We start from the raw sequence: 17679 nt of genomic DNA, 5'->3' as shown, positions 1-17679 counted from the left end.
ACCTGTTCAAAGTTGTTGCTTTACAGTGAAATGTTACTTCAAATTTGACAATGAAAAATGCAATATGAACAATTTAACCTGATTTTCCATTTATGCAAATAATTCTCAAGTCATGATTAATAATAAAATGCAAATTTTTTAACTATTAGAAAATGAAAATAAAACCAGCATTTGACATTTCACTTTCAAAGACTTCACCTGCTGTACAGTGGATAATATGCAAATGGAATAAGTGAAACAGCACCACCAGTCACAAGTCATTTACATGTGACGACACTCTTTCGGCGTGAAAATGAAAATGCAATTTTCTAACATTTTGAAAATGTCATTCCTGATCAGTAAGGCAGTACAAGAGGTAAGTCGTAGTTGAATTGTAGAAATGTTCTGTGTTTTTTGTTTTTTTTATGTATTTGAGTGCTACCCTCAATATGTCAGACTGCTCTGTATAATCTATACACACCGTTTACTCACCCAAACATGTTGGTCTAAAACATTTTCAGTTTCACATCATCAGTTTACATGTTGACATAAGTCATGTTCTATGAACACATGGGTTAAGGTGCGTGGGTGAAAGGTACGCACTGAATTTCTGCTAGAGCAACATTTATAGAGAAATCACATCTTTATTTATTTCTGGTATGTTGAAAATAGACTTGAGAATACTATTAAAAAAACAAGGGCTGATTTACTGGAATCCAGACAGCGGTTGATAAACACTCAAAATAACTCATCATTAACTTGATCAAGAAATATTTAAATGTATTTACAAAAAACAGATTAAATTAGTTGAGAAACCTCAAATCAGGGATTTTGCATTGTTGTTCAACTATTAACAGAAATCAGACAGAGAGGATGTCATGAACAGAACCAACACACATGTAACAGAGGAAGAACAATATACAACATGATTTCTAAAAGGAAGTCTGCAGTCATTACGGCAGAGTTAACGACCTAAATGTAATAAATGATCAAACATGGCAGAAATCTTGAGGCTAAACTGGATCCTGCACTACAACCTTATAAAGCTAAAGGGAGGAAGCTTGTGAAACCAATATCTGGATAATATCACATAAATTAGAAAACTTCTGATCAAAGCCAAATAAAAAAAAGATCCTTCCAAACAACATCTTTCATCCAGTCTTCTACAAATAAAGAGGATTTCACCTGTTTCCAATAAAAATCCCACTGCTTTAATTCTTATTAAACTTAGAAAAAATAAGAGATGTTTGTTTTGCACAGGTTTTCTTCATGACATTTTCAAACGTGACATCACAGATGTCATCTACATATAAATAACCCACAACTAAAAACGTGACTCCTGTTACTGCATGAAGAACAGAAAACAAAATCCTACCTCTTCTCTCTCCTTTCATTCAAAGTGCTTAAAACAAACAAAAAAGATAGATTTTTATAAAGACAGCGTTGATTTGCTGTGGCTAGTTTTCAGGGGAAATAACCCCCATTAGGTTAGTTCAGCTCCTGGTTCACTGGGCAGCGGAGTCCGAGCTCAAATCACATTCATTTAAATTCAAAATATTGATTCTTATACATTTAGAAAAACCTGAAACTTACATAAAATCTGAGGGTTACTGTATAAAATAACTATCCTAGCAGGTCACATGAGGTTTCTTCTGTGTCTTCAACTCATTTTTCCCAAGTTAGTTATAACATGATAAAATGTTACAAAATTCAACATTTTGTTTGATATCAGAGTGAATCAATCGTCTTCCTGGTGGAGGGGTGGGGTCCTGGGACTTCATGTGTTGCAGCTCTCATCATAAGAAGGAGGAGCTTCTGTAACAGACAAGACACCATTAGACCAGCTGGTTAGTACACACTTGTCACACATGTCAACAACATATGATGTCATCAGCCGGGGCACGAGACGGCCGTCACAGGTAATCTCTTACAGGGCTGCATCAGTCTCTATCACTTGGTCTGGCCGTCTGTGGACCACCCACCTTCACTGAGCCTGACATTGGTGATCTTAGGACGTGGGTGCCAAGTGTATTATTTCTGTGTATTTCTATTTCTGTGAAGACTCTCAGTCATCCAGGTCGTGGTTATCCGAGAAAAGTAGATTGAGGGCAACTGGACTTGGTTGTAGATAATTGAAAAATTGAATCCAGTTGCCTCCAATTGGACTTTTCTTGGATATTTCTTGGGAGGGCTTAGTGATCTGAAAACAATATGTGTCCGACTCTGACCGTCCTTTATTGACACCTGATACTGTCTGACAGATAATGTTGTATGTGAGTCTTATCTTTGATGAGGGAAACATTAACTGTAAACAGTCATTCTAAATGTTGTATTTACTTGTTTAAGTTTTTGTCACTAGAAAAGCTAAATTGGCTTAATTAACCTTTTCAGCCCTAAGTAATGTCTGCAGGTATTCCTTTCAGACTGCACATCAGAATCAGACAGGTAGGGCAGCCAGTGTGTACGCTGGCTGCCTTAAAACAGCCCTTAAAACACCCTCTGCAGGCATATGTCAATGTCCTAACCATCAGCCATGTTGAAGGGAGGAACACTGATTGTAATGTTCCAGTTTTTATTGACACTGTCAGAGAGGAGTTAATTCAGCCCTGTGTGGTTATCATTATTATTATTAAAGTCAGTGGTGTTAAAGCAAAGCCAGTTAAAGCTGAAAATCGACATATATTAGAAAGTTAACAAAGTGGAAGTGATATCTGTCCTCACATCTGATCTCAGAACAGCATTCTGTTGTTGTCTGTTTGCATTCATCTTGTACTTTACTGTCCTCTTGTGGTGGCAGGAGGAGACTGTCTCTGGAAGCTAGCTTGACTAGCAGCTGTTGCTGTTGTATCTATTGTGAGCTAGCTACAGACAAGTGTGCTTGTTGACTCAGCTTCCACAGCTCTGAGATCAGTTGTGATATTGCAGCAATATTATAACATGTGCAGATATGTGCGGAAACTACTTGCGCATTAGAAAATGTAGTCGTTAGGAGTCTTTTCTTCCAAAGTGTTAAGGAGGTAGCAGAAGCAATAATTCACCCACTTTTTAAAACCTTTCTACACACAAACAATCAAATCAAAACAATGTAACTAGTGATGATGGACTGCACCTAGCACCATAATCCTAACACATGAGCACATGGTCTCTGCCTCACCTGATGCTGCAGGGCACACACCTGCCATTCTCTTATGATGGGATCACTACTGGGATGTTTCCTGGACTGTATTATACTGACAGTGGTTTCTAATATTTTGCCCACCTCATTAACATGCAAGGGCCTTAACTCTTCTATTACTCGGTGTCAACAGACACTAAACATGATAAGCTTCATAATGGTAGAAGTTTTGCAGAGCTAATGTGTTGATTGCATTAGATAAAGAGGACACTGAGTGTAACTGTGAAGGCATTATATGGATCTGTAAATATGGGACTGTTCAATATTACTAGTAAATGCAGGACTTGTAGAAAATATGACCGATGATCCAAAGCAAGTTCATCCTGCTGTAAGTTACAGTTATGATCTGGAGTTTGTTCCAGTTTGGTTTTAAAATCTGTCCTAAATGACAGCGTTCTTCTTCTCCACATTCATCGCTCTACAATCATGAACAGAGCCTGGACAGAATGATGGGTGCCAACTGACCTTGTGGATAAGATGAGGCGCCATAGTCTGGAGGCAGGATGAGTGGTGTTGGTGCAGAGCTAGAACCGTTCTCAGGGGCATAAGGTGATGGGGCCCCTGTGGACCCACTGAATGTAGGCCCAGTGGGGGCAGTGCCAGGCCCGCCGTGCTGCTGGTTCTGGGAGAAAAAAAGGCCGGGGGCGTAGCTGAAGGCGTTGGGTGACACCAGCTGAGACTGGCGCTTGTTGGGGAAGCCATCGTTCATCGGAGTCCCACCCTCTGCTCCATGGTGGTACTCAGCTGGAGGAGCACTGGGGGAACTGTGAGAAGACATTCGGGGACGAGGGGCGGGACGGGGAGCGGGTTTTGGGGCAGTGCGAGGGGTCGTCGTGGGAGTGGTAGCAGAGGTGGAAGCGTCAGGGACAGAGGCGGAGGCGGAGGCGGAGGCGGAGGCGGAGGCTGGAGTATCCTCAGGTGCAGCAGAGGAAGGAGGAGCTGCTTTTTTGGAGCGGTGCAGTTTTTTGTCCAGCGAGACATTTCCAATGTGGATGGGTAATGTCAACATGACGTCCGGAGATTTTAGACTGACCTGTTTAATCAGAGGTCGAGACAATGTTAGTGACAGAGAACTACATTTTCTGACACACTGTCAAAAATACTGAAATATCAGGGAGGAATTCTTCACAAAATTTGAAAAAATGCACCAAATTTGAAAAGTTTGACAGACAGGGATTATTCTGATTATTCTGGGGGAAAAGAAAAATGTGCTAAATATGTCACTTCCTGTCACAACAGAAGACAGCTATATATAGAAATATAGAAACTGAATGTATTTACCACCACTGTCTCCTCTTTTCTTGATTTATTTGAACTGCTTTTACTTATGTGTGGGCAAGAAATACAGTACTTTGTGATGTCACAACAAAGCAGTCACCGCCCTCAGCCACGCCCCAAGCCCCGCCCACCTGGACCCACCATCCAACCTTGCAGGATTTGGTTTCTCTGTGCGTTTACATGAAATCCGCTATATATTTAGTGGACCACTCAGTGTCTGATTGTTACTGTAGCTGTAACATGTTTTCTGTGTTGTGTGTGTTTTGATTTATTAAAATTATTTTCTTTTTGTGTAAGTGATGAATTAATTACTGTACAGTTAATCCTATGTGAAAGCTAATAAAACGACAAGTGTTTATAGTGTTTATAGTGTGAAAGGGGATGAGCGTAACTTACTTTAACATAATATTCTATCTTTATCAGCTCACAGCCAGCGAGGGATGACTGAGGAAGAGGAGGAACGATGATCTGCTCCTTCCACTGCACCTCCTTGGAGGCCTTCACCACACCTCCCTCCACCTCTGCTATGGTTCTCATATCATAGGTGGGCTTCTTTGTCTCATAGGTCACCCTCTGAAAACACATGGACATGGAGATTCATGAGCTGTGCTCAGCGCATGGTGACTACATATCACATATCACCCTGACTACATATATAGCAGTTTTGCAGTCAGTCCTTTCAACCATGGCCTATAATAAGAGAGATTACTAAGATTTGAAGTACTTCTTTAATAAAGCATAACCTGGTCCTCTCAGGTGTGGTTTACCTGCATCAGACTGGCTGCCATGTTGCCTGTGCTCTTCCCGGACTGGTTGTGGATGTTGGCCGTCACCTGGATGATCTGGCCTGGTGTGTAGCCCTTCATGTCGGTCTGGGCCTTCAGGACCACTGTGCCTGTTTTCACCAGCATGTAGGTGAACTGCTGAGTCACTGCAGATGAACAGGTTCCCTGCAGGGAGAGGGGCAGCATCCGCACTTCAAGGGTTAGTAAGACACACATCACATTGGGACATCATGTTGAACTTAAAACTCCCAGTTAGACTTAATGACTTGCACAACATACTGGTTCTGTATCAGGACCTTCAGTTGCTCATGAAAAATAAAGTCGCTGGTCTACAGATCAGAGTGGTTCAGATACCAATACTAGTATCAGAAATGCCTCAGCTAGTTCCTAACATACTGGATCAGGTACCGGTGAGTCTGTGCACCGATCTGAACTGAACTTAAAGACGGCAGAACATAAAACTGCAGTTTCCAGCAGTTTTACAAAGGGTTTCACCTGAGCCATGACAGACAACACAGTGGTATCAGATCAGCACCAGTATCAGCTGGTAAACAAGTTCAGGAATCAGAATCAGTAAGAAAACAACTATGTGAACATCTGCACTACAGCTGTTATTTCGATTGGTCCAGTATAGATTTATCATAATCATCATCATCATCATCATCATCACCACCATCTTCTGCATTAATCTAATTTTCCCGTTACTTGTTTTTCTCAGTTAAATCTTTGGATTTGTTGCACATGTTCAAAATTGTAGACAGATGGATTCAATAAAACTATTGTTTGGATTTGATGAAATAATCAAACTTCAACTCCCAGGAATTACAATAAGTAACACCAGACACCAGTGCTTTTAATTGATATAACACGTTTATATTTAAGAAATAATAAAAGCATTTATAATTTAAATACAAACTGATAACTCTGTTTAAAAATTTGAAACGGCATTCAGTTTCATGAGAGCTGCATAATGACTTGTTTAGGTCCTGAAATGCTAAGTCTAGGACTTGGACTTGACTTGGGTCTTGTCCTGGTCTTGACTCTGGAAGTTACAAGGTTTTGCACCTTTCTTTTACAGAGACTAGAACCAACAACACCAGTGCTCCTTTAGTATATGATATAGAAGGAAATTCTGTCCATCATCATCTATAAAGGTCCCACAGGTTCTCTTCCACTGTATCAGCATCAGTATGTGTTTTAAGCTTTTTTCTACATGACGTTGACTGATGGTTTGACTTTCACATGCAGTTATCTTTCTGTAATGGTTTAAACATGTTAATGGGGACATTTAGCTTTTAATTTCTATTTACACAAACCAATTGTCCTCGTTAATTCAGATCCTTTAGATGCACTGAATGATGTTTATTGAATTGAAGAACTTCCTTTTTATAGAAAATGTTTTGTTCTTATCATTCTACTCATTTTTTTTGTTTGGTAAATAAAGTCATACAGACTCAAATGTTCTGCCTCTAGCTGTTGTGTGCCGTACATCTCTACAGATAACACCTTTATTCTCAAGCCTTTATACACTAGACAGCTTTGAGCCCTATGTACATATTTGGTATTTTGGGACATCGCTTTTTGGATGTTGTTTGGTTTTTACTGTAAGTTGTGCTTAATATTTCTAATTGTGCAGCAGTGAGATGGTGGAGGTTTATATAAGAGTTTGCTCTTGCTGATGTCATGTAGCCCCTCACAGTGCTTCATTCACAGATGCACTTCATCAAGTTGTCATGTTCTCACCTCAGCTGTTTATAAATATATATTGTCTGATTCACCACGGTTTCTTATGCTGATGACGCTTATAGCTGAAACACCTTTGTTGTTTGCCCCATATTAAATATTAAGACTATCCAAAGAGTGGCACTGATACTCCCTTTATCAAACACATCCAGAATCTGGTCTGCCATTCAGACACAACATAATAGTGTGGCTGCTCTTCACAGTTATACCAACCCTGCTTTAGCGAATGCACTTAGAGACAGAATAACCAAGATATGGCACAAACAGGGGATTAAGAAATTTGGGGACCTCTATGAAAACAACACACTTATGAGCAGTTAGGTCGAGCCTTCCGCCTGCCAACGACTAATTTCTTTAAATATCTACAGGTCAGGCACTTCAGAAGTGCGTCTGAGGGAGGAAACCCACTATATTAAAGCCTCTACTAATTGATGAGATCCTAAAAGATGTCAAACATCTCCGAGGAATTTTGTCCTTAACATAAAATAGAATTCTGGCTTTCACAGAAGCAAAACCCCTGAACACTAGAACCAAATGGGAGCAAGATATGGACTGTACTTTTGATAATGGGGACTGTGAGAAGGCACTTACCTTCTCATATAACAGCCGCCATAAGCTCTTGCAGTTTAATATTATCCACAGAACCTACTTCACACCAGAAAGACTCCATAGGATAAATCAATCAATCAGAGCTCAGCCCAATTTTTCAAATAGAGACCGGTAACCTCATTCCCATGTTCTGGAAATGTAATAAATCAAAAACATTACTGGGTCTCAATATTGGAGATTCTCAAAGAAATGACTGGGTTTGAGATCCCTGGTTCACCTGAACTAGCCTCACTAGGCGACATATCTGACATCGCTCTCACCAAAAGAAACAAGATGTGGTTTATAAAACTGGTCATGATTGCTGGTAACAAATGCATGGCTTTGTCATGGAACAGGGAAGACCCTCCCCCTGTCTCCATGTGGTTTACATTTAGTAAGACATTTCCTCATACATGACATCAGAAAAAAAATTATGTTTAAGCTCAAAAGAGAAGAGAACCACATCTCTGTGATAAACACTGGGCGGATTTTAGTAGCGACATGGGAAATATCTCCCAATCACAGCAATATTTACTCGCATCAGTATATGTTGAATATTTGTACCAATGTATGGAATATATGTTAACCTCACTAAATGCTCACTCCCCCTTTTTTATCTATTTATTTTCTTTTTTTTTACTCCTCTGGTACTTACATCTTTCACATGTTATTTTTATATATAGGCCTATATTATATATATATATATATATATATATATATATATATATATATATATATAAACTTTATGTATATTTTTTTATTTTATGTTATTTCTCTTTCATTATCTTTGATGTTTTACCCGTGTTTTCCCTTGTAGACTCTGTATTGAAAATTCATTAAATAAATTGTTTAAAAAATATATAACTATTCAAGTGTGAGTGCTGCATCTCCTTTACCTTGAAAAACCAACAAATGTTCTTTTTCAAGTAATAGTTCCAACACAAAACTACCCCTGAAGCCACTGACTGTTAAATGAAATGAACAAGAAACAAAGAGACAAAAACATGGACTGATCATATATACACACATGTAATCATGTCTCACCCATATGTCTGGCACTTCATTCAGGTTTAGAGGGCTGAGCAGGTAGAAAGCTGTTTCTTTGTTGTAGTCTTTGGCAAATCGTGGAGTGTCAATAAAAGCCCTCACTCTGTAAATGATCCGACCATAGTTGCCTTCAAAAGACGTCGGAGCAGAGGCTGCGGGAACAAGTCAAATATGTGTTAGTTTTATCACGTAACAGCTAATATGTTACTGTTCCATAACCTGACAAAGGAGCGGTTATGCCCTAGTCCTCTAATGTAAACATGAAAACATGATTTCAGAGAGGGTCTGAATAACCTGCAGGCGCTCAGTGCTGGAAACACACACACATTTCAAAAGACAGATCTAGATTCACAGCAGGAAGAAGACCGGTCGGGCCGGTTTGGAGTTTCTGTGGAGTTGTTCCTCATGCTGCGGAAGAGGTTTCACAGCAGGTGAGGGGCCGAACAAAGGCTCAACACAAGTTGCTGTGTCATGTTATACATGAGAGCGCATCATAATAAACCATGGCAGCAATATGTGGACAGGAAGTGAGGGACAGGATGAACTGTTATCTAAGAATGAAACGAATAAAAAGTTATGAATCTTGTTACCGTAACAACATGCCTGCACCATTACAACGGGCAGAAGTCCGAGTTAAAGAAACACAAGCAGTCCAACGATCACACAAACAGTTTGGCTCATAAAACCAAAACCTTTGTTTTTCAGATTAAGACCAGCCTGGACCTTTGTTTACAACCTGTCTGATCATGTGACTTGTGCTCGTGTATCAGACAGGGTGAGTGCAGTACACAGATGATGGCCACAACTATGAAAATAAGAGCCAAGTTGTTCCATTATTTTGAAACAGACTATAAACACAGTGATAATACAGCATTGTTAATGCAGCGAAACGCAGGGAAGCAAGCTGCATTTACTGATCTTTGCCACTTGGGGCAGCAGAATTAGCTGTAAACACAATATCTGACACATTATTACCTCATAGAAGTTGCTGATTTACTCATCCAGCAGACACGGACCATTATAAGCTTTCATTTGGAGTCCTGCTTGCGTCCATCTGACAAGTCTAATATTCACTTTTAGCTCTCCATCAACTCCTGAAAAAATGATCTGGCTCATTAGCGACTATGCTCCACTATCTTCACCAGCTAGTCTAACTTTGCCAGCTGTTTCGAGCTGGGCAGGTGGTGGACAGTGTACAGCTTTTCTTTTATTGAAAAAAGTTGCATTCTGCTGCCGATAGTCCCTTTAGCACAGGGTTAGGGTTAGTTAGCCTGTTCAGGGCGGGAATGTTGGGCCTTTATTGTAAAAAGTATGAACACTGAATGGGAGGGATGAGCAGTGGAGGTAGTGACAGAGCCAGACTGACGTTAAAGGAAGAACTGATACTGCAGGACAGATGCCAGCTCTGTTGTGTGATGGAAAGCCTCTGATCTCTGATACTGAGTGCTGGCATGCTATCTACAAATCACACACTGGGGTGGCACCGTGCCAGCTGTTTGGTTCAGCGTTTAGCAGAATCACGATGCATCTTCTTAATGGAACTATAGCATGATTTCTGTATAAAAAGTGGTGAGGGATACAAAGCAGAGTTCTTGATTAATCATTCTCTCTGGGTTCTTTTTTTTTTTTTTTTTCAGGCTTTTTGTGCCTTTATTGACAGTGCAGTAGAGAGAGACAGGAAATGGGGAGGCAGAGAGAGGGGGAATGCCATGCAGGTAAGGGCTTGTCCGATGCGGGACTCGAATCGGGGATAAATAAATAATATCTCAATATATACAATTAAATATATAATATAAAAGTTAATTTGATCAAAATAAATAAGATCAACTATGTTGTAACATTAGTGTACTTCCCCAACCTACTAAAAACTACTGAACAAATAGATTCAGTATATAAAAATGATAAAGAAAAATAAATTAGACCAAAATAAATGAGATCAAACATGTTGTAGTACACTGCACCAACATTTTGAAAACTCAAAAACATATATTGCAAACATACGCTGAAATGTAACCAGGAAGTGGATGGTGGGATGGTTTTTGTAGGGGGGGGGGGGGGTGAAATTTAATGCGAAGCCAAAATCGTAATCGGAAATAAAATTAGATTAATCACTCAGAGCTATTATGTAGCAATAGCAAAACTTACATACAGCTCCTTTAAATTATAGCAACTTTCCTTTTTTAAGTAAGTAGTAGTTGTAGTTTAAGTAGTAAATCAGTGCAAAGTGTCGCACAGAACTCATGCGCCCAGTGAGTGATGGGCTCAGAGTCCTGTCCTCCAGCAGCTGAACCGTAACAGCACTGGGGTAAATATCATCCTGCTGGGACACGTCTGTCAGGTGGTGAAATGTGAGGGCAAAACACACACAAGCAAAGGAAAGAATGTGCAGTGACAAGTGTTCAGCCCATCACTCAGAGCTCCTACCTGGAATGAGAAACTTGAAGGGAAACGTGTGTTCTCCCTGTTTCAGGGTTCCTGCGTGGAGACAGAGATAACATTCATTAGTGCAAACACTAACAATCGCGCTGCTGTTTCCCAGCAGGCAGAGCTGCCTCAGGGCTGCATGAAGTAACCACAAAGGATCATGGGAACCTTCACTACTACACTCTTTACCCTTCAATTATTTCGGCAGCCTAGTTGTATTCTCTATGATGTGGCTGTGTCGAGTATTTTCACTTGTCCACACAGGGAAGTATTAAAGGCCAGTTAAGCTCTGTAATCTGTGACTGGACTGGGCTTGATGTGAACTATCTGATACCGACTGCAGCACGGATCAAACTCTTTGGATTGGTTTTGCAGTTGCATCTCAGGTGTCTGCCTGCTCACCTTTGTCTGCGACAGAGACGGTGCTGTTGAAGTACTGCTCCTCCATTGTCCACGCCGTGTCGTTCACCTTGTTGGTGATGCCACAGAAACCATTGCAGTTCACTTTGATGGCTGCAGGTAAGAAAATACAGACAGAGTAGATCAATAAAGCTCCCCTCATTGGCATGTTTTCTGTTTCCGTTGTCGGGACAACGGAACAAATATAAAATAGTGACCGAAACATAGCCTGTTAAGACGACATGTTAACCAGCAGCCACTTCCAAGCCGCTACTAAAATCCTGATTTTATAACCACGACGTCATCTGACCAAAGACTCACCGGACACATCAGTTAAAGACAAAGACTGAGCTGTGACTTCAGCTGGATGTACGGTAACATGATCACTCACAATGAAAGTTAGAAGCTCAGTCACATCAGCTGCTGCGTGGTCAGCAGGAGGACGTGTGTCTGCGGAGGGAAATGTTGATGATTTTTGTGCCCAATCACTTTCTTCGGTAGAGAAATCAAATCAAATTTAAACTATTTTTTCCCTGTGATTTCCTGGATCTATGAATTTCATGTTCATTAATGAACAACATAAGAGATAAACTCCCCCGGACAGGGGGTGGACTCCACACTCTGGACCTCCTGACCCGAATCAAACACTCCTTTATTTAAACGCATTTCTTTGTCTCATCCTTTGGTAATATCTGATACCTGTTTTTTTTATATTGTTTAATCCCTAATTATTGTTTTTACACATTTTATTGCCTCTTTTCACTGATTGTCAGATATTTTGCATCATGTTGATTTGAGATGTTTTTTATTTATGCTCACTCTGGTGGGGGATGTTGTCATGTTAAAACATGAAGATTTCCCGTCACTGGAAATAATGGACCCAAAACATTAAAAACTGACTAACAACAGTATGTGTCCACATACATGAACTATTTTCAGTCTTAAAAACTCTATAAAATAATACTGGGTGCAGAATACGTCAGTAACCTCATCATATGCGTCTTATCTGAGGGGAACCGCGATGACTCAAAACACATCTGATTTTTAACACAGTGTCAATATTTGTCCAGTTAAAGTTCTCTTATCTCGAGGCCCCACCCACTTCACAATCCATCAGTGATTGAAAGTGTTGCTCTGAGACAGAGTGTGTTTCCTGGGTGGTGGTGAAGTGCAGCTGACAGTCTGACCAGCTCTACCTGAGCTGGAATGTAAACAGACGGGAAGCTTTCAAACAGAAACTCCCTTAACAACATACACAGTAACTGCTCCCAAGTTCTCACACACACACACACACACACACACACACACACACACACACACACACACACACACACACACACACACTTAAGAATGATCTCACAGAGAAAGTGGTACTTAATAATTAGGGCTAAACTTGTAATAAGTCTGTATCACTGATGATTAATGGGCTTTTAGGCTCCAGTAGATTCACAGTAACTTGTTATTCATCCTTGCTGAGGCATTTGTTGTTTAAGATTTCAGTGACGATAAAACAAAAACAAAACTAAAGATATTTTGATGCTGTGATGGAAACAATGTGGAGAAGGGTGTGTTTGTAATTCACACACTTTGTCTTTTTCCTGACACTAGTTTACAGTTACATTTGTTCTCCATCATTAGGAACTGAGATCTGTAGAAGAACATTTACATCAGACATGGAAGTGCAGAGAAAGACTGGAAGGATTTGTTTCTTATAAACAACTGCTGGTGAGAATGAGCTCCTCCTGAATATTTCATTTTGAATGTATCCTCTTTGAAATGTACAGCAGGTCATTTCATGTTGTACATGGTAGGGTTCAGTTCTGTTGGTCATTTCAGGTTCAGTCTAAAAGCTGCATTAGACCTTTTTCACATTTAACTGGAGAAAAATTCAAAATGAAAAAGTCAGACTTCAACACTCCGGCTGTGACTCTGACCTCTGACCTCTCAGGTCACATTCTGTATATTTTTGGAATTAAATGACATATATTCACATAGATGGTTTTTCAAAGTAAAATATTTCACTTCAGTTATTTTAAATTTCAACACTGATATTCAGGAGTGGTAACATGACATATTCAGTGTTTGATCAAATCTAAACTTGTGTTTCTTCGTCGTTGGTTCCAGGTTTTCAGATGTGAGAAGTTTCTACTTGTTGTTATCTTTTTATTTCTCACTGTCCTCTGGTGTTTTGTAGACCAAACAATTCATGGAGAAAAATAAGTGGCTTCATAAATGACAAAGCAATGTCACACAGCTGAAAACCGTTTCTATCGGCTCCTGAAAAGTCTTGTAGAGGACAGAGATGCTGAAGACGATGGCACATAACTGAATAAATCAAACCCTATCAAACCAGCTCAAGTCTGGATTACACTGCATGTTCTTCGGGTCATGGAATAACCTACAACACACTTTAAATATGGATTCCCTGAAAACATTGGGACAGTTTAGAAATATGCTTTTAAATCTTAATGTCTTTGAATGTAACTGTTTTTATTAGGAATTGTTTTCTGCATTTCTGCTGTTTGGTTTGTTTTCTTTGCGTTTATGTAATCTCTGCATCAATGTCTCCCAGAAGAAATAAATATTTAATTTATAAATATTTTAATTTGAAGTCAGGAGGCTTTAACATTGTTGATGGAGGACGTAACAGAAGGAAGACAAACACCAACATTCCCATGAGGTCGCGTTCCCCTAACCTCCCACTACAGAAGTAAAAATATTAGAACATACAGATCATCTACGTCACCATATAAAGTTAGTTTTCACTTTATTATAAAACAGAAACAGACTGGACCAACATTAACTTCATGTTCTAACTTAATAAACTCTTGGCTCAGTCCGTCACTTCCTTGTTTGGCGGTGGCGGTGTTATCCCACCAGGTGAGAAAAACGTCGGCGGGAATAACGTCATCGGTATCACACTCACCTTTGCACGGCAGCGCCTGCTTCACCTTGATCGTCACGGTACCGGAGATGGACTCTCCGGGACTGTACACCACTTTGTTTTTGTCGAGCGCGATCTCAAACTCCTGAAGCTTCCCCATGTTTCCCCCGATCCACGGCGGCGAGACTGACGATCACCTGTACGCGCCCGCACATACGACTCTCCGGTCCCGCCCCTCGAATGACGTCACCTACCTGTCAAAGATGAAAAGATAATCAGGTGTATGCAGATATAGATTTGCAGACAGCATGGCTATTACCCCATACGTTTTTGTATCACCAATAAAATTAAAGTGCATTTCAAAATTTTACACAATACACACACACACACACACACACACACACACACACACACACATACATACACATACTGTACATACGTACATATATGTGTATATATGTGTGTGTGTGTGTGTGTGTGTGTGTGTGTGTGTGTGTGTATACATACATGCACATGTGTACATGTTTATGTACATTTATGTACATATGTACATATATATATATATATATATATATATATATATATAGAATATACATGAATGTCCTGGGTTGATGGAGCCAATATTCTAAATAAGAAACTCAAAGTGAATATTGAAATAGTTCTGTTTGATGTAATGCTGTTTTTGTCAAGATAAGACTGAAAGTAACATGTTGTATGTTATACAACATTTTATTATTTTTGGAAAATACCATATTCATAAGAAAGAATGATCAAGGACCAAGACAACTTTCCTGCACTTTAAACAGACGAGCAAAACTTTGTCTGATGTGAAAAACAAGACCTTAAAGCTGTGGAATGAATATAATATGCTGCATATAACACAAACTATGGTTTCGTAACATCAACAATGTGAAAATGTTTAACTATTAATTTTTTGGTTTGTCATTTCTTTTATTTGTTTATTGTTTATGTGTGTGTTTGTACCTTTACATGTGTGTACAATAAAGAAACTGGGGGAAAAAAAACGACTAGAAACCAGAACACCTGTGTTACCAGTCTGAGGTGTGGAGTCTGATAGACAACTGGTGGGTCTAATGAATCTAATCACTGTTGAACTGCATTAAGAGAAAAGAAAGTCGGCTCAAGCTTGCAAGTCTCACAAGCCCAAAACTTTATAAAACTTTATGAATATTAAATACAAGATGATCAAAATCAAAGCAGGAGATATCCAGAGTTTTCCTTGTACTGGATCCTACATTTCATTTCGCTTTTTGGTTAGTTAGTTTTTACTTTTAGTTGCTGGTTAGTTAGTTTGATGACATCATCTGGGTGATGTTCTCAGACTTGACAAAGCTCAGAGCCACAGAGATGAGAAGTTTAGTTCCCCTTTAATCTCAGTGTTGAGTCTGTAAAAGCAACAGAGGGGTTGAACATTGTATATGCAGCTAATGCAGCTGCTGTGAAAGACAACTGTCCTGACTCACTGGTGTCCTCTAGAGGCCGTAATGTTCATAGCACCCTGCAGTTTGAGGTGACAGACAGATCAACCACTGGGGCTAAAGATTTAGTTTGTTCTGAGGGCAGCGGTAGAGAAAGGTCATGGGGTCATTCAAATCAAAAGTACAGTATGTGATCAGCAAAGTTCACAGCAACTGGAGTTCAGGGCAAAGTCAGTCTGTTGGCCTGATGTTGGTCCCAGAGAAAAGAGAGTGTTCAAACTGGGAGTTGATGGGCTCAGGGCTGGATCCATCATTATTATATCAATATTACTAATATACAGTCTTGTTTTGAGGATTGATTAAAAATTATTTGAAAACACTGAGCACTCACTATTTCTTCGCATCTCTTTGTATATTTGCACCTCTGCTGATGTCACTTGCACACCTGCAGTGATTTCATTAGTTCAGAGATTTATTGGATCGAAACCAAAGTTGATTTCCCTCCTCTTCTGTGTTTAAGCTTTGACACAGACTGTCTACACACTTCCTGTGAACACACTGTCATCATTATGTAAAAACAGAATGACAGTGGAATTACAATGACAAAAAAGAAAGAAAAACAAAAATGAATCAGAATTCGATGCTTGATAAATAGATAAATGTACAACCATGTGCAGCTGACATGTGTAATAATGTTTTCACATGAAATATAATATTTGACATTGTCGATATTTCCTCTTTGAAGAGTTCATTATATAATTTGACAGTCTTATTACTTTTTAGTATTAATAAGGTCAAGAGTCTTAATTCTTTTTAAAAATGCAATAAAACCGGGGGTGACTTTTGTTCCTCTGCATTTATGAATATGAAATAACAATGAATTCAATGTCATAATCATTATGTTCATAATATGTAATGATATTTTTACATTCGATACTGAAATTATTTTTACCTTTATGGATTATATAATTAGTCAATTCAGCCCAAAAGGTAGCTGCGATTGTACATATACACAGTAAAAATATAGATGGGAAATACTATTTTTCATACCACAAAAATCACAATTGCAATCAATATCCACTTGAATCTTTCTAATATGTAACTGGATAAACTATGTAATATCTTGAAGGACACCACATGCACTTAACTTAACGATAACTGTGATGACAACATCAAGGGTCAGTTTCCCACATGATTCATTCACTCATCAAGCACTTCATTAGGAACACATGTACACCTGCTTATCCATGTAATTATCCAGTCAGCCGAGCATGTGGCAGCAGTGTATAAACTCCTGCAGATCAGACTTTGACTGTGACATGATGTTAAAGCTGCTGCCTCAACATCACTAGAGTTTTTTCTCAGAGTGGAACAACAACAGAAGCATCCCATGAACACCAGCTCTGTGTTGATGAGAGAGGTCAGAGCAGAGGTCAGAGGTCAGAGAATGGACGGAAAGGCAACGGTCACTCAGATAACCACTCTTTACAACTGTGGTGAGCAGAGAAGCTTCAGAGTGAACAACATGTCCAACCTACAACAGCAGAAGACCACGTCAGGTTCCACTTCCTGTCACCAAGACCAGAAACTCACCAACTGGACAGTTGAAGACCTGGTCTGATGGATCTGGATTTGTGCTGAGGCAGCAGATGGTCGGGTCAGAGTCTGAATCCATGGACCAACCTGTCTTGTGTCAACAGTCCAGGCTGGTGGTGGTGGCGTGATGGAGTGGGGAATGTGCTCTTCTTAATACCAATCAATCACTCAATCAATCAATCAATCAATCAATCAATCAATCAATCAATCAATCATGGTCTGAATGTCTCAGTGTATCTGAGTGTTGTTGCTGAATGTGTTCATCCTTCATGGCCACAGTTCACAATCTTCTAATGGCTCCTTCCAGCAGGATCATGCTCCATGTCACAAACACTTTCATCA

General features: G+C 39.6%; 1 protein-coding gene across 1 annotated transcript; it reads right to left on the bottom strand.

The window, feature by feature from the left end:
• Positions 1-603: 603 nt before the first annotated feature.
• Positions 604-14504, bottom strand: arrdc1a (arrestin domain containing 1a). Its single transcript, XM_023397533.2, has 8 exons — positions 14345-14504; positions 11422-11532; positions 11020-11070; positions 8593-8747; positions 5200-5382; positions 4829-5005; positions 3620-4187; positions 604-1794 (listed from the first exon to the last, which is right to left on the bottom strand). Exons 1-8 carry the CDS (start codon positions 14460-14462, stop codon positions 1757-1759), a joined length of 1401 nt encoding a protein of 466 aa, XP_023253301.1. The 5' UTR covers positions 14463-14504; the 3' UTR covers positions 604-1756.
• Positions 14505-17679: the final 3175 nt, after the last annotated feature.

This window comes from Seriola lalandi, unplaced genomic scaffold, assembly GCF_002814215.2.
Source record: "Seriola lalandi dorsalis isolate HSWRI2012SDOR001 ecotype SW California unplaced genomic scaffold, Sedor1 jcf7180002054883, whole genome shotgun sequence".
Classification (NCBI taxonomy): domain Eukaryota; kingdom Metazoa; phylum Chordata; class Actinopteri; order Carangiformes; family Carangidae; genus Seriola; species Seriola lalandi.
Note: the sequence above shows the minus strand (reverse complement) of the source record. Positions and strands in the feature narration are given on the sequence as shown.

Excerpts from the sequence above, each read along its gene's own strand:
- arrdc1a (XM_023397533.2), bottom strand. The coding sequence starts at position 14,462 with ATGGGGAAGCTTCAGGAGTTTGAGATCGCGCTCGACAAAAACAAAGTG. Across the intron at positions 11,071-11,421 it reads CGTCTCTGTCGCAGACAAAG|GAACCCTGAAACAGGGAGAA; the intron begins GTGAGCAGGCAG and ends GTCTCCACGCAG. Across the intron at positions 4,188-4,828 it reads AGATAGAATATTATGTTAAA|GTCAGTCTAAAATCTCCGGA; the intron begins GTAAGTTACGCT and ends CTGATTAAACAG.